The sequence below is a fragment of the Lissotriton helveticus genome, chromosome 7, assembly GCF_964261635.1.
Source record: "Lissotriton helveticus chromosome 7, aLisHel1.1, whole genome shotgun sequence".
Taxonomy (NCBI): Eukaryota; Metazoa; Chordata; class Amphibia; order Caudata; family Salamandridae; genus Lissotriton; species Lissotriton helveticus.
Genome location: NC_136068.1, coordinates 312,392,213 through 312,410,560, shown reverse-complemented (window position 1 = coordinate 312,410,560; position 18,348 = coordinate 312,392,213). Strand labels below are relative to the sequence as shown.

General features: G+C 45.0%; 1 protein-coding gene across 1 annotated transcript in view; it reads right to left on the bottom strand.

Annotated features, from left to right (window-relative positions):
- The window catches only part of LOC144768456 (bactericidal permeability-increasing protein-like), a 347,712-nt gene that overhangs the window by 259,976 nt on the left and 69,388 nt on the right, over nucleotides 1-18,348 (bottom strand). Inside the window, exon 5 of the mRNA XM_078652124.1 lies at nucleotides 14,106-14,169. Coding sequence (XP_078508250.1) covers nucleotides 14,106-14,169 — 64 coding nt within the window. The remainder of the gene's footprint in view (nucleotides 1-14,105; nucleotides 14,170-18,348) is intronic.

Below are 18,348 nucleotides of genomic sequence, written 5' to 3'. Positions count from 1 at the left end.
TTAGATAGCACATGTGTATCTAGAGAGAGTAGATGGTCGCCAGGTGAAGTAAGTGTTACCTTGAAGAGCATGTACCACCGCACCCGCACGTCCGTTCCAGTGCAGGGAAGGCAAGGAAAAGAAATTGTAAATGTGTCCAATACTACCATGAATAGTAGCAGTACTTTGTATTGCGTTTGCAATCACAGCATATATCTGGTTATTACGGTGGACACTCCGTACCTCTCTTAATAACTTTAGTTTACTTGTAGTACGTCATTCATGTGTGGGTGTATCACTGTTCACTCAATATTAAGCAAAGCACCTAAAGTCATCTCATCTGTCATTAAATACGTCCCATGTGAAGTGATAGATAATCAAATTAGTTAGCTTCTTCATTTTCCTTTTCTAGTACTCATTTGCACTGTAGGGTGAAAGGTAAATTAATTAAGCAGTAGCCCTTGTAACAGAGTATTCTCAGTGCCACCCGTAATAGAAAAGTAATAGCTTCACCACCTGCATGTACTGGACCGGTACAGTAACGCAAGTCTGTCTCACTCATCATGGTGTGCAACTTTTTTTCTCGGGTGCAAGTTCACTGTGCTGTCCATGTCATTCTGCCGGCTTGCATAAGATAACGTACCAATTTCCCTAAACAAGAGAGAAGAATAAGAATAAGACTGGTGTACTGTCATAGTCGACTGTAATGGAAGTCCATAGTGGTCGTAGAATTTGTTCATTAAACTACCACTAATGTTAGAGCAAGGATGCAGAAGTGGGAGGTTACATAGATACTGTCCTCAATAGTTATGTACTGTGCTTTCAATTTGCTACTTGTACTCTGTGACCCAACTTTCGGCTCAATCACTTTGTGTTATTAATAAGGAGCATTGGTTACAGACTATGTCTTTCTTTCTTCATATAGTTGCTCCTCCCAAATCAACAACAAGGAGGGAGCAGGCTAGATTGGCCCGGCAACGGAGGCTGGAGGCCACTGTCGCCGAATATCAGCGGCTGGTGGCCCTGGAGGAGGAGGAGGACACGCAGTCGAGCGGGGCAACAACGACATCCTCGACTGTGACCACTGCATCCTCCTCCATGACTAAGCCAGCGGGACCGAGCCGGGCTAAGAAAGACGACCGCCACCGCCAAGCAACCGAAATACCAGCTGCCCCCCACAGGAGCTGCAAGGACCGCCAACGCCGCCTACGAGTCCGCATGTCCAACCTGGAGCAGGAGGTCCTGAGGTATAAGAACTTGGTTAAGGGCCTCCGCTCCGAGCTTGCCACCCTCCGCAAGGAGTATGATGCCCATGCCGCATCATGCACCAGCACCAGCACCCTCCAGTAGTGGAGTGTCCCTTGCCCTTTTTTTATAGACTTTTGGGGGGTGGGATTTGGGAGTTGGGATCGTTTTGGGACGTTTCAAAGACAATCGTTGGGGTTAGGGTGGGTGAGGGAGATTATTTTGTTAGGGCTAAATAAATATATTTTTAAACTTTATCTGACCATACCTGTTTTTTACTGCTTTTCAGTCTGGTGGGTGGGGGGCGGGGGTGTAACAGTAACTTTGTTTTCCTGAACAGTCGTAGGACTTTAGTAGTACAACCGTCAATCTCTTGTCTACTCCGAAATAATACTCCATTATACTACCTCCCACCAAACGCTTATCTTACCTGTAATTTGTGTTAGAAATTAGGGCTAGGCCCAGGGCTGGCTCCAGGTGAAATGGGGATTAACGTTGTCAATCCTGGGCGGGTGACATTTCCTCATTGCGGTGGTACTAGTGGTGTGACACAGTGGCAGTTGCATGCCTATGGAAAAAAAGAAAACGAAACCTTGTTTGTCCTCCTTACTGTAGCATTACAACGGTTACGGTACGATCGAGAAAATAGCAGGTGACAGTACACTAGAACAGTGCCATAATGTAGCCTAACAAATGGTAAAGTATTTGCTTGCAAGTATAACTAGTACTTGCGTTGAATTTATTTGACATTGGCTACTACTACTAGAAGATATAGTACTGAAGCTGAGTAAGTCTAGAAGATATCCTCGTATTCCTTCACCAGCCTGTTGCTATGACCTTATCCTCCCCAGCAAGTGTGTGGAATTATTGATGTCATTTTAGTCAGACATCAAGCAAAACAACACAGCCCGGGGGAAGAGGGTTAGGGTTTGTAAAATGGATGGGAATGGGGGTTTCTTTTTGGGTAGGTTTTGTTGAGAGAAGAAAAAAAAAGCAGAGCATGGACAAACAATAATTGAAGATACAGACAATCTTTGGTTACAAACTAAAGGTAAGCACATGCAGTCACACTCATAGAATAAAAGACAACAATGGATACTGTATCTGTATTGCGTATGTTGTTGGAGTTGTCCTGTTGAATTTGGTAAGTAAGTTGCATGCAGCAAACAATTCCTCTTATTGGCGGCACTCCTCCATTCCAGCTGACGCTTCGTCCATCAATGTGGTGACCACTGACAGAAGACACCCTGTCCACTGCCTGCCTGGCGGATGTTGACTGAAACCCGGCCTGTAATTATTGAACGGAAAACAGGAAGTGCTATTACAATACCACTGATAAATAAATAAACGGTATGTACGCTGTTAGGTTCAAAAAGTGACACTTTGATTTCCCTAATAGACAGTACAATATTTTTGAAATTGCGTGCTCTGTCTGAGTCACCTTTTTAAGGATCAATAAGTATGGCCAAAATATTATAGCGGATCTTTCCCCTCAAGGTAGGTGTACTACTGTGTTTTAGAACAAAATTTGACCTTCCCAGCAATGCTCCCACCAAGACCCTTACTAAAGCCAGTCGCAAAAATGTAGAAGAACCCCAATCATATCTCCAAAAACGATGCCTAGCAGAAAAATGGTTACAAAACGTACTTTGAAAGTAACAGTAGGCCCAAATACAGACCGTGGATTGTATTCAAACCACTTGCAAGCAAGCAAAAGTATCCATAGCCAGCATCGCTCCAACAGTGCTCTACAACAACAGAACTGCGTTGCAATAGAACCCCCCGAAACACATGCAATCCTGCTGCTAGGGCTAACCCTAACGAACCCTAACTTACAAAACGTGCCAAAACTGGTGTTTCCTTATGGATTTTGTCCAACAAACTTCTAGCCGGTATTAGACCTTCCCAGGAATGCCCCAGGCAAGACCCGCCAACCCACCCGCAAAAAAACACCCGACACAACACCCCCAAACAGCGAAAAAGCTAAATCTCATACTTACAATGTCTCTCGGCCTTCGGTCCAAACGCGGCGCTGTGCAGCTAGGTCATCATCATCATCAATCATCATAACTCCTGTTTTCCACCACGGATTTCCTGAAAAGCAAATGCAATCAAGATTAGACTGTCGCAGCAGTGCTTCGACAGAGACCCCGGCCACAACCCACCCACGAACAGCAGGAAGCCCCCCAAAACGCTACATTGAGCAAGATGTCAGAAGAAATAGCAAAAAAAAGGCTGTTCCTTATGGATTTTGTCCAAAACACTTCTATCCGGTATTAGACCTTCCCAGGAATGCCCCAGGCAAGACCCGCCAACCCACCCGCAAAAAAACACCCGACAACACCCCCAAACAGCGAAAAAGCTAAATCTCATACTTACAATGTCTCTCGGCCTTCGGTCCAAACGCGGCGCTGTGCAGCTAGGTCATCATCATCATCAATCATCATAACTCCTGTTTTCCACCACGGATTTCCTGAAAAGCAAATGCAATCAAGATTAGACTGTCGCAGCAGTGCTTCGACAGAGACCCCGGCCGCAACCCACCCACGAACAGCAGGAAGCCCCCCAAAACGCTACATTGAGCAAGATGTCAGAAGAAATAGCAGAAAAAAGGCTGTTCCTTATGGATTTTGTCCAAAACACTTCTATCCGGTATTAGACCTTCCCAGGAATGCCCCAGGCAAGACCCGCCAACCCACCCGCAAAAAACGACCCGACAACACCCCCAAACAGCGAAAAAGCTAAATCTCATACTTACAATATCTCTCGGCCTTCGTTCCAAATGCGGCGCTGTTCAGCTAGGTCATCATCATCAATTATCATAACTCCTGTTTTCCACCACGGATTTCCTGAAAAGCAAATGCAATCAAGATTAGACTGTCGCAGCAGTGCTTCGACAGACACCAAAAATTACCCACAAACACCCGGAACCCCGCCAAAGAGCACCTCAAAGGCAAGCAAGTCAGCAAAAACGGCAAGAAATTTCCACCTCATATTTGGTCCAAAACACTTTTGTCCATTATTAGAGCTTCACAGCAATGGGCCCAAATCCGTCAACTCACCCGCAAAGAAGTACAACACCCCCACAAGTGCTGAGTCTTTCTTCATTGGGCGTAATCCAGCACTCTGCTTGGAGGGAAATCGCAGTCTGGAGGAGGAGGATAGAGGAGCATGTTCTTCAGAACTTGTGAACCTGAGGAATGTAGACTGCGGCACCTTCAAATCAATAAGCAAACAAGTGAAGACAGTTCTGATGATGGTCTTGTTTTTGGGATTAGGTGATTAAAGTTTGAATTAAATTAACTGTGCAAAACAAAGAAAGAGAGACACAAAGCACACAGGAATAAAAGTGAATAAGGACGAAAAAGAAAGTTCTTGATTGATTGTCTCATTTTCAGGGCTCGGTGTCAGGGAATAAGAACAAGATTTCGTCATCATACTCTGCGAATTCAGGCTGGATGAGGTCAGTGCCACCGAACAGAGAAAAAATCCCCTCATCTACGTTGCTGTCCTCCTCGTCTTCATGCGGCGTGCTTTCTCGTACTTTGTAATCTGGTGGTATGAGGTGCTGATTCATCTTGATCATTGTCAGCCGCTCCACATTTTTGGGCGAGAGGCGGCTCCGTTTGGGAGTTACAATGCCACCAGCAGCACTGAAAACACGTTCAGAAGACACACTTGCGAGTGGGCAAGACAAATAGTTTATAGCCAGGTTGAAGAGCTGTGGCCACAATTGTTTTTTGCCATGCCAATACTGCAATGGCTCATCATTAAGGAAGACCTCTGTTGAGTCATTCAGATAGTCCTGCACCATCGACTCAAGGTCATCAACTGTTCCTCCACTTTGCTTACTTTTTGCTGTGCCTGTGACATTTTTTCGAGAACCATACCCCATCAAACTTAGCCAATCCTCCTCCGCAGCCACTGTTAGTGTTGTCATTGTGTGTGGTGCAGATGATCCAGTTGCCGGTGTCTTTAACGGCTGAGAGGTCACTTGTGCCCCAGCCACAGGTGCAGAAGTGGATTCTTGTGACTGCGGATGGCCTGCTGATGCTGATGCTGATGTACTGGCTTCTCCTTCAATAACCTGCCGTTCTTTTTCAAACCTCTTGGCTGACCAGGCTAACCAATGTTTGTACTTTTGAACATCTGCATCAGCAAAAGGAAAGAATGCTTCGCCTGCCAGCGCCTTTTTGTAGCGTGGATCCAGAATAGTAGCACAAATGTAATGCTGATCTGACTTGATGTTTTGAAGACGTTCATCACCACGTAGGCGATCTAATAATTTCTCAGACAAAATGAAATGTTTTTTTTTTTTCATCTTTTTCAAACTCAGAAGACACCGCCATCAGTTGGTGCTCCAGCATGCACAACAATGGGATAGCTTTTCCCAAATTACAGTCCTCCTGGCTGACTGCACGCGTGAAGAACTCAAAAGGACGAAGCATGTCTGTCAGGCTTTTAACTATGTCCCATTGCGCCGCACTCATCCGCAGGTCCTCCTTCTGAGATGTAGCCTCTGTGAAGAAATAGTGATCGAGTACCGTATACTGCTCATACAGACGCTCAAGCATGTAGAAGGTTGAGTTCCAACGTGTTGCCACCTCCTGGATGAGTGCTTTCACTGGCATTCTACGTTGAAGTAGCAGTCTCCGCAGATGCTTCCGGGCCTTAAAAGAATGGCTGAAATGGTTGCACATTTTGCGGCAGGTGGCCATTACCTCGAACGCTGGACTCTGTTTATCACTCAAGAATTTTTGAACTACCAGGTTGATACAGTGCGCCAAACACGGCACTCTAACATGGTCACCCATGAACATGGCCTTAACTACATTGGCGCCATTATCCGTGGAAACATAACCAATCTTGCGTTTTAGGGGGGATAGCATTGTCAAGACCTTTTTGTTAAACTCTTCCAAAAGGTTTTCTGCTGTGTGACTTTTCTCCAAGCCAAACATGGCTAGTGTTGCATGTTTCCGAGCAGCTTTGAAAACTTGGTCCGGGTCAACACCTGCGTTTAGCTTTGCTTTAACACCTGAAAAAGAGACCCAGTGTGCAGTGATGCACATGTAATCATCGCCTGGGCCACTGGTCCACATGTCTGTTGTCAGATGTATTGTGTGAACAGCACTCTTCTGCAAAGCTGCCCCAATCGCCTGCAGCACATCTTCATGTAGTGCTGGAACCGCAACTCTGGCAAAATAGAACCGGCTCGGAACCTTCCATTTAGGGCAGAGCGTTGCCACTAATTCAAGAAAACCTACCGCTTCTACAAAAGAAAAAGGTAGAAGGTCCACAGCTAGCATTTTAGCCAGCTTAGTGTTATACAGACGCGTCAGTGGGTGGTTGCGTTCATATGGCACGTCTGAAGTAAGCATTGTTCTAATGTTGCCCTGGACCAAGCATTTACGGGCTGATAATGACTTCGTTGACCCAATTTTGCTCGCTGGTGAACTTTTGTGCGTTGGTGTCTCACTCGCTCCAACACTCTTAGTGTGCCTCACATTGGGTGTGCTGCTGACAGGGGTACTGGGTGTAAGGGAAGTCTTTGACACGTCTTTTTCCTCCTCGTCATCATCAGATGAAACATCAACGTTTCCTTGAATTTGCCCTTTCTTGATCGCATCTAGGTGCGCAAACCATCTGACAGTGTGCTTTCTCTCAAGATGACCTCTCTGGCCGCCGGTACCATAGTTGGTACCTGACTTACCACGACTAACTGCAAGCTTACAAAGGGTACAAATGGCAAACTTTGGATTTTTTGGACAAACAGTAAAGAAGTCCCAAACTGGGGACTTGAAGTGTCTGTGGGACCTGGAGGAGGCGGCGATACTGGTGGTGGTGGTCATGAAGCTAATGCCAGATGAAGTGGAGGATCTGGATTGCCCAACTTTTGTACGTTTTGCACTTTCACCGCCACTAATTAAGGTCGAGGTTGACGGAGGTCTCTTCTTGCCAGAAAGAAATATGGAAGCGGGACGAGTTGGTGTACTACTTAACTCCAATGATTGTGGTGTTTCCACTGCCTCCTCATCGACAACATCATCATCATCATCACGCTGAGCAGCTCTTCGGGCTAGGGTCAAAATGTCTGTTTGCTGCATGCCCGCTGGGGCTGCAGTGACCTTTATGATGACTGGGTCGTCGTTGGCAGAGTCTTCATCAGCAGCAGTATCCGCCACTTCTTGTTGAGCCTCATCACACTCCATAACTCTGAGACTTTGGACGAGCTTCCTTTTACGCTTAACTACCTTTGTTGGATCATGGTGTGCCTCACTCTCAGACGGCTGTGGTGCTGGTTCCCAAGTTTGATCCGTATCATCAGAAGGAGGTGTGCTTGAAGAGGATGTAGACACCACCCTTGATCTCTTCCTTGCTAGGGGTGCGGAAGACAATGAAGGATCATCAGGAGGAGTGGCTTCCTCAAATGATGCCTCGCCTTGATTGTCGATTTCCTGATGTGCCCCTACTTCGGGAGGAACAACTATTGTGGGCACTTGTGACCCTCCATGCACCTCTGCTTGCGCATCTCCTTGCGCTGCCTCTCCTTCCACATGTACTTGGGCTTGTACTTGCACATGTGATTGTTGTTGCGGCTGTGGTTGTTCAACACTCGTCAGATGAGCTACAACAACCTGTGTTGATTGAGGGACATTGCTGCTGCTTTCTTGCGATGAGCCAACATCACTGGTCGATGGTGATTGAAGAACTATAGTGGCTGCCTCTGCAGCACTCAAGGGCTTGGACTTAAGTTGGCGTGGTGGTGGTGGTGGCACTGAGCCCAATGGAGCGGGGGTGCTGCTGCCAGCTTGGTCCCCAGCAGATCCCGCTGCTGCTGCTGCAGGCATACTTTTTTTTTTACTCCCAAAAAAAGGGGCGGGCGGCACACCAGTGTCCTTGGTAACTTGCTTCTTCTGCTCCTTACTGGCACCTTTCTTGCTAGAGGAGCTACGGGTTACTTTTTTTGGGGCCATCTTCTTCAGAGCAGGTCAGCAGGCAGCAGTTGCACGAGTTGCAGAGGGTTCTGTGTCCAGACGTGACGTCGCGTGACGTTATGCTGCACACACCGCTGCAGGACTTCTTCCTGGCACTGGTGGTTCTCTTGAGTCTTCTTGTGCACCTAAAAGCAATGGAAGACAGAGGAACATCAGTTCAGTTATACACCCCAAAAAATCGACAAAACACAGAAAAATGAGCACAATCCCATGCCATCCATGATGTTTACATTGAAGACACCCCACAGAAAGACTAGGGACATGCAAGTATGCAACACTCACTACCCCTGGGCATAATGGATGAAAAGTAGGCAAAATAAGTGCAGGCCTCAGACACTGCCTCTCCTCAAAATGGCCCCTTACACCCCAAGCACATGTTGCCTGTTCCAGCCAGCACTCAAGGTGGCCACCACCACCACCCACATGGCCAGTCCACATCAACAGTACACCCCCAAAAAACAGAAAAACAGCCAGAAATCACCACAATCCAATGCCATCCATGATGTTTACATTAAAGAGAGTGAGACCACACCACAGGCACACTCAGTCCATGCACCACCACCCCTGGGCAAAAGGCCACACCAGCAGCCCCCAAAAACGACAAAAAACAATACAATAAGCACAATCCCAGCCCATCCATGGCCTCAATTATGTTTAAATTCAAGAAGACACCCCACAGAAAGACTAGGCCCATGCAACACTCACCACCCCTGGGCAAAGGGCCCCACCAGCAGGCTCAAAAAAACGACAAAAAACAATAAAATCAGCACAATCCCAGGCCATCCATGGCCTCAATGGTGTTTAAATTCAAGAAGACACCCCTCAGAAACACTAGGCCCATGCAACACTCACTACCCCTGGGCATAATGGATGAAAAGTAGGCAAAATAAGTGCAGGCCTCAGACACTGCCTCTCCTCAAAATGGCCCCTTACACCCCAAGCACATGTTGCCTGTACCAGCCAGCACTCAAGATGGCCACCACCACCACCCACATGGCCAGTCCACATCAACAGAACACCCCCAAAAAACAGAAAAACAGCCAGAAATCACCACAATCCAATGCCATCCATGATGTTTACATCAAAGAGAGTGAGACCACACCACAGGCACACTCAGTCCATGCACCACCACCACCCCTGGGCAAGCAAAAGGCCACACCAGCAGCCCCCCAAAAACGACAAAAAACAATAAAATAAGCACAATCCCAGCCCATCCATGGCCTCAATTATGTTTAAATTCAAGAAGACACCCCACAGAAAGACTAGGCCCATGCAACACTCACCACCCCTGGGCAAAGGGCCCCACCAGCAGGCCCAAAAAAACGACAAAAAACAATAAAATCTGCACAATCCCAGCCCATCCATGGCCTCAATGGTGTTTAAATTCAAGAAGACACCCCTCAGAAACACTAGGCCCATGCAACACTCACTACCCCTGGGCATAAGGGATGAAAAGTAGGCAAAATAAGTGCAGGCCTCAGACACTGCCTCTCCTCAAAATGGCCCCCTTACACCCCAAGCACATGTTGCCTGTACCAGCCAGCACTCAAGATGGCCACCACCACCACCCACATGGCCAGTCCACATCAACAGTACACCCCCAAAAAACAGAAAAACAGCCAGAAATCACCACAATCCAATGCCATCCATGATGTTTACATCAAAGAGAGTGAGACCACACCACAGGCACACTCAGTCCATGCACCACCACCACCCCTGGGCAAGCAAAAGGCCACACCAGCAGCCCCCCAAAAACGACAAAAAACAATAAAATAAGCACGATCCCAGCCCATCCATGGCCTCAATTATGTTTAAATTCAAGAAGACACCCCACAGAAAGACTAGGCCCATGCAACACTCACCACCCCTGGGCAAAGGGCCCCACCAGCAGGCCCAAAAAAACGACAAAAAACAATAAAATCAGCACAATCCCAGCCCATCCATGGCCTCAATGGTGTTTAAATTCAAGAAGACACCCCTCAGAAACACTAGGCCCATGCAACACTCACTACCCCTGGGCATAAGGGATGAAAAGTAGGCAAAATAAGTGCAGGCCTCAGACACTGCCTCTCCTCAAAATGGCCCCCTTACACCCCAGGCACATGTTGCCTGTACCAGCCAGCACTCAAGATGGCCACCACCACCACCCACATGGCCAGTCCACATCAACAGTACACCCACAAAAAACAGAAAAACAGCCAGAAATCACCACAATCCAATGCCATCCATGATGTTTACATCAAAGAGAGTGAAACCACACCACAGGCACACTCAGTCCATGCACCACCACCACCCCTGGGCAAGCAAAAGGCCACACCAGCAGCCCCCCAAAAACGACAAAAAACAATAAAATAAGCACAATCCCAGCCCATCCATGGCCTCAATTATGTTTAAATTCAAGAAGACACCCCACAGAAAGACTAGGCCCATGCAACACTCACCACCCCTGGGCAAAGGGCCACACCAGCAGGCCCAAAAAAACGACAAAAAACAATAAAATCTGCACAATCCCAGCCCATCCATGGCCTCAATGGTGTTTAAATTCAAGAAGACACCCCTCAGAAACACTAGGCCCATGCAACACTCACTACCCCTGGGCATAAGGGATGAAAAGTAGGCAAAATAAGTGCAGGCCTCAGACACTGCCTCTCCTCAAAATGGCCCCCTTACACCCCAAGCACATGTTGCCTGTACCAGCCAGCACTCAAGATGACCACCACCACCACCCACATGGCCAGTCCACATCAACAGTACACCCCCAAAAAACAGAAAAACAGCCAGAAATCACCACAATCCAATGCCATCCATGATGTTTACATCAAAGAGAGTGAGACCACACCACAGGCACACTCAGTCCATGCACCACCACCACCCCTGGGCAAGCAAAAGGCCACACCAGCAGCCCCCCAAAAACGACAAAAAACAATAAAATAAGCACAATCCCAGCCCATCCATGGCCTCAATTATGTTTAAATTCAAGAAGACACCCCACAGAAAGACTAGGCCCATGCAACACTCACCACCCCTGGGCAAAGGGCCACACCAGCAGGCCCAAAAAACCGACAAAAAACAATAAAATCTGCACAATCCCAGCCCATCCATGGCCTCAATGGTGTTTAAATTCAAGAAGACACCCCTCAGAAACACTAGGCCCATGCAACACTCACTACCCCTGGGCATAAGGGATGAAAAGTAGGCAAAATAAGTGCAGGCCTCAGACACTGCCTCTCCTCAAAATGGCCCCCTTACACCCCAAGCACATGTTGCCTGTACCAGCCAGCACTCAAGATGGCCACCACCACCACCCACATGGCCAGTCCACATCAACAGTACACCCACAAAAAGCAGAAAAACAGCCAGAAATCACCACAATCCAATGCCATCCATGATGTTTACATCAAAGAGAGTGAGACCACACCACAGGCACACTCAGTCCATGCACCACCACCACCCCTGGGCAAGCAAAAGGCCACACCAGCAGCCCCCCAAAAACGACAAAAAACAATAAAATAAGCACAATCCCAGCCCATCCATGGCCTCAATTATGTTTACATTCAAGAAGACACCCCACAGAAAGACTAGGCCCATGCAACACTCACCACCCCTGGGCAAAGGGCCACACCAGCAGGCCCAAAAAAACGACAAAAAACAATAAAATCTGCACAATCCCAGCCCATCCATGGCCTCAATGGTGTTTAAATTCAACAAAACAGTTGTATCATGCACCCCTAACCAACCCTGGTCCTACTGGATACTGTGGCTACCCACAATATAATTTATTTAATTTTCTGAAAAAGTTCAAAAATTGTACTTGCAGCAACTGTAATGCCCCAAACAAACTTACTTGTGAAAGTTGATTTCTAATCCAAAAGTGATCCAAAGACAGTCAAAAAGGCCTCAAATCCAAATATCCAGCAGCACCCACAAAAAGTAATCCTTCCAGCTCCAGATCCAAATGAAAGTAACCAGGAGATGGACAAAGCACTGGGAGGAGCCTGCTGGACAGGAACAGGAAGTTGGAGACTGTGGGGCACTTCCTTCCCCCCCCCCCCAAAATGGACTCCTTGCAAAAAAAAAGGCCATGCAAATGTCAACCTGAGGAGTGATTCTGATAAAAATCATAATTTTCTGAAGGTTTATCCTGTTTGCTGGTGATTTTCTTGTGCGAAATTGCAAAATCTCTATTTCGCAAGTGCGAGATTGTTCCTTTCCGCCGCAACTACGTGTTCTCAATTGCGAACTCTCGCGAGGTGTGCTGTGCAAGGTGGCAATCCGCGAGTACGTATTCGCGGGCGACAAACTCCCGCGGGAACACGCAGCAAGATCTAAAATGGCGCGTCACTCGCAAAGAAAAACAACTCGGCAAACGCTAAAATGACGGAAAGTGAACGCTGTGCACCACGCCGCGCGCCGCAACCAAGCAAAAAATCCGCCGCGAGCGGATTCACGGATTTTCGACAAATTCGCGAGCGTTCGCGGATTGCGAATTTGCCGAAAATCCGAAAAATCCGCGAGCGGAGAGGATTTTACGCCCATGCTTAGTTTTCACATGTGTTTGAGCTACTATTGTTTTAAGATGTTGCCCTATGAACCCAACCGATAGGATTCTGGAAGCAGTCAAACAAATTGTTTACTGACCTCAAAATGGAGAAAACAAATCCTAACTATCGGTGATAATTGGATCCAAGTTTGGATGCCACCTTTACCGTCGTCAATTCTATATGTACTTCACACGTTTACCTCTGACCTTTGATGAGTAAGGAAATGGTTTGCTCTCCATAGGCACAACCATAAGAAAGCAGCCTAGGTGAGATTAAGCATGGTGTGAACTTACATTTTTTAAAACTGAACACTAAACGTTAAATCCTTGAAGTCTGATGCACACACTAGCTATCCTAGATAGATAAAGAAATGACGACACCAGAAATGCGTGCGACTACAGAAGTCAGATTTTTAGTCAATCTTATGGTATTTTAAAAATGAAAAAAATGCTAGTTTGTTTTGTTGTTCTTCTCTATTTCATTCATCAGAATACCTTTATGTGTAGCAGTGTGAGGTTCCCAGTATTGTTTAAAACAATTTCTAAGTGCAATGATGCAACGCACGTGCCATTTGACTTTCTATAATGTCATCAGACTCAAAAGCCATAAAATGTACTTCTACTACCCTTATGATTATGGTGAATTAATGCCTCATGTATAAGTAGTAGAAGTCAAGGATGACTAAGCATCATTCCTGAAAATATTTAGAAATAATTTAATCTGAGTTGCAGCTGTGAGGTAAGAAAGGGAGACATATAGTGAACCAATAAAAGAAGAGAGACATGAGACAGAGAGTGGGAGAGGGAGAGAGGCGAGAGGATAGGTGGAGTACTACAAAGTGAGAGAAAAAAAAGGAATTGAAGAAATTGAAGATTGATCGCAGAACTGCCCACATCACTTGACATGAGATTAGATGTTTGACTGATCCCATCGAGTCGAAACAGAATTGAAAGTATTGCAATGTAATTTTAGAATATAAGTTCATCACAATAACCTACTTCAAGGTCTTTATGCAAGAAATGAAAAGATTTCACCCACTTTCAAGAGAGTACTTTTGGGGATAGAGAATCTGTAGAAAATTGCCCTATGCTATTTAATAAACTGCCACTCACTTTAAAAGACATTGGCCTTTTACTTAAACCTGACTTCTCTAAAGCTTAACTGGCAGTGAAGGAGTGATGTGTGTAACTGACTTACCAGTTCTACTCCCATCTGTAAGCTTTTCAGAACTTCAGGCCCTTCAAGGTTTAGATCATTTTGGGATCAAGTTACACTTGCAGTCCTGAATTACTCTACACAATTGAGAATGCATCTCTAAACCAATGTCTAAATGTAAGACACCTACCTTGCCCTCCATTGTCTTCCTGAATGCAGAGTCTATTTTCTCATGGAAGAGCTTTAGTATCCAACTGGAGAAAGAAAGGGCACAGGAAAACACTTCAGCAAATTTATAGACCATATAGTTATAAATGCACTACAGCAACGACACTATATGTATCAATTCAGAATGTAATACAAATTAGATATTTTACTCTGTCAGTTTTATACTATTGAATTGTCAATTATTTTTTAAATGTTGTCTTTGGTTGAATATAATAGTAAAATTCATGTTATACAGTACACAAAATCTTTTGCGTATTGTCAAAAAAATGTGAACATGAAGCCCTTGGTCCTCTCTCTGTTTTATTAGCAAGAGACATACCAACAGTTGTGCTGGTGGGCATTATGAACCTGCCTTCATGCAACCAGCATAGCCCACTCTATTTGACTCACTTCCCAAAACTGAACAAATAAGGGGCGAAAGGATTGTCAATTGTTTTGTCCTTCAAGATATTTCTCTGCTTGGCTACTGCTTGTGAATGTATTTTTTCCTTACTCTGAATTCAGCCAACACATTATTTGCTTAGCAGCAATATAGAAAATACCAAGAAATCGTGGATTTTTGATTGTATGAAATGTCAGCTAATGTCAGAACAGTAGCTGTGATTTAGATGTGGTGGTGCACATGCTGGTAGTTTATAAACTTGGCAGCCCTGTGCTGGTGGGGACCTGCTCATATGCAGATGTGAATGAACAACTGCTGTAATTCCTGGGGTGACAGATATCGGTGCATGTGAGTGAGGCTCAAATGAGCTGCACATATGTATTTCAAAGGACTACTGAATCCCTTAAATGAATGGATTAGAACCACATGGATTAACCAAAAAATTGAAAGGAAATATTTATATGTTGAGCAGCACAAATTGACCTGATTGCCTTTTTTTACATCAAAATACTCCCTTGAAACGGAACAATCAAGAAATTGTTTTTAAAATGTTAAAACATTTTTGAAAAGAGATGCAGAACTGATACTTTCAAAGACAAACTATTGTTTGCTTACAAACGCGTGCTCAACTTAAGATCCCTTATATTAAAATTGAGAATTAACTGATTGACAAAAACCACGTATTACAAAACCTTGACTTTGCTCCAGTTCATGCCTCAACTATATCAATTTTAATAGCATACTCATCGTCTGCATTTAAAGCAATTTATAAAACTCTGCAACTTTACAGCATTACTAAGCATTCTGTCTATCCGACTAAAAGGTTCATGCTGACTTTTATAGATAGGAAAAACTAATCAAGAAACCAAAAAAAGGATTTATGAATGTAGTAAGATTAGAATGGAGACTGTGAAATATTTTGAAGCTAGACCATTTCATGAGCAGATCATATTTTAAGTCAGTAACAATGTCAGGTTCTTGAAGTGGTTTTTACAGAACAAAAGACACTATTCATTATTCATTTGAAATACATTCAATGAAATGCAATTGAACACAGTTTATCTTCCATGAATGTCTCTGCTTATTGATGTTTTTTATTAGCTTATTTATTCATATCTGTGCTCATAGATTTTAAAAAGTTTTGCAGAAGTAGTGGGGCCCCAATCCATAGGGACCCCTCCACCTTCAGATCTTGCACTTCTCAGAGACACTCCTAGTGTGCCCTGGGAATAAAATGGACTGCAATTAGTCTTGCCCCCGTATAGTGTGCATGGTTTAGCCACCTAACCAGCAGTGGCTCCTCATCTGGGTCTAAGGGGCATAGCCCTTCTTCCTGTAAGGCACCACATTCTGTCCTTTGCCTCTTCTGTTAAAGATTTAACAGAGCAGCATCATGAAAATAAGACTTTTGTGTTTTCATGAACAATGCCAATGCACACTGGTCAGCCAGTTCAGTCTCCACTCCAGCTCCTGATGACAGGAGGAGGGGACTGAGGTGGCTGAGCGATGATCTATTTACATAGTGCCGAAAAAGCGGGAAACAGCATTTACAACGCAACTTTTACCACGCACTACCTTTACCACGCAACTTTTACAACGCAAATCATTACAACGATTTGCGCTGGGGGCGCTATAGGATAGGGAATAGTTTAATTTACTATCCAAAACCTTCCCTACTATCCACGGGGACTGGAGTTGGAGTAGTAAATTAAACTATTCACTATCCAGCGCCCCCCAACGCAAGTCGTTGTAACGACTTGCGTTGTAAAAGTTGCGTGGTAAAGGCATGCGTTGTAAAAGCATGCGTAGTAACGACATACATCCGAAAAAGCGCTTCAATGCCTCGTCAGGGGTGGTAAGCGCTATATAAATGCAATTACAATACAATAGTGTTCTTTCAAAATATAGCACTCTGTAGCTGGAGCACATCTGAGGGGGGTGTAGTTAAACTACAATCCCCTCACAGTCACTATTCATTTCATTTAGCAGATGTTCTGGGTTTTCCTCAGGCAGCACAGTGTATCTGCTAAAATCTAGCTGTCAGGAGCACCCAGAGGCCAATGAGGAGCCATACAGATCAACAGGGGCAGAATCCCCAGCTCTGTCCCAGCTTCTTACAGGGCTGGGCTTCCAGTCCTATCAAGAAGTTGGGAGAGGGACTGAGGTGGGGATTCCCCTTTTCAAACTGCCCCTGCTGATCTGCCTGATTCCTCGTTGGGAATCATGGCTTCCTAGTTCTAACGCCCAGTTCCAAATTCCTGCTCTGCTGCTGCTATGAAGCCTCTGAGTTGCCATCTAAAGAAGCAAGGTTCTCTGTGAATGTGTGTGTATATGTGAGTGTCTTTATGAGTGATTGACAGTGACTGAGAATGAGTTAGAGTACATGTGAATGTGTTAGAGTGTCAATGAGAGTGAAAGTGAGTGGGAATCTGAGTTTGAGAAAGTGGATGAATAAGTATTAGTGGATGCGAGGGAGTGGGTGAAGGAGTGTGAGTGCATCATAAGGATTGACTGATTGGAGATTGTGAGAGGGTCTGGAATGGCGTTAGGTGTGTAGCTAGCAATGTAGCAGCCGGTACAGTTGCTCCAGGGACCAGAGTCAGTGAGTGTGAGAGTTTGTAAGTGAGAGTAAGAACCAGTGAATATGTTTGTGTATGAGTAAAAATGAGTGGAAGTGAGCATGAGTGAGGAATGTGAGTTACAGTGAGAGAAGTGGAAGAGAATGATTGTGAGAGGGTTAGAGTAGGAGTGAGAGAGTGTGAGTGAGGAAGATTTGTTTTGGGATGTGTTTATGATTATGAGTCAATATAAATGTGGGCCTATAGCAGCACCCAAGAAACTGTGCTGCTGGCATACTGGAGCAAATTTTTGCCAGAAGAAAGGGCACTAATGGCAAAATGCAGGCCTGACATACTTGAAATAATTCTTGGTATAGCTCCGGTGGAAAAATGCTTCATCTTGAATGACTGAGGACATTTTTGGCCTGGGGGGGCACCTAGGGCAAAAGGCTTTTGCTGTGACGCTGAAGGTAATTTTTGCCATAAGGGAATGCATACACGCCAAAATGCATACTAAGACATACTAGAAGAAATTCTTGACATGGCCGTGTGGAAAAATGCTGGTGTTTGCATGCTGGGGGGAAATTCCTGGCATGGGGACACCCATAGCATAATGATTTCACTTGGACATTGCAGATAATTCTTGGTATAAGGGAGGGCAGCCAAGGCAAAATACAGACCCTGAAATACTGGAAGGAATACTTGACATAAATGGACACCTATGGCAAAAGTCTGGTGCTGGCATAAGGGAGACAATTATTTTACCTTATGGATGGCAGCTATGTTGTATTATGTTATGTTATGCTATGTTATGTTATGCTATGCTATGCATTGTATGCTGTGCTATGTTATGCTATGTTATGTTGATTTGTATAGTGCACTAATAACAGGTGAGGGTATCTAGGTGCTTGGCCCATGACATATTGGGGCTGAGGGTGCAGGTTGGGGGAAGTAAATCATGATAAATTGCTGCCTCTGAAATACTAGAGGTAATTTTTGACATACGGGACATCCATGGTATATGGGCAATACCAGTAGCAAAATTCTTGTACTGCAATAGTCTGTTATTTTATTATATTTTGTAAACACATTTTGATTTTAAATTTTAAATTTCATACAATGGAAAAACTAAAAGAAAAGAAATATATGAAAAAGCAAATGCCTACACACTTGTTTCCGTATGACCCCCACGCACATTCTAACAACGAAAATCAAAATAAGTTCAAGTATTACATCACTTGTCCCCCAACCTCCTAATCCTCTCA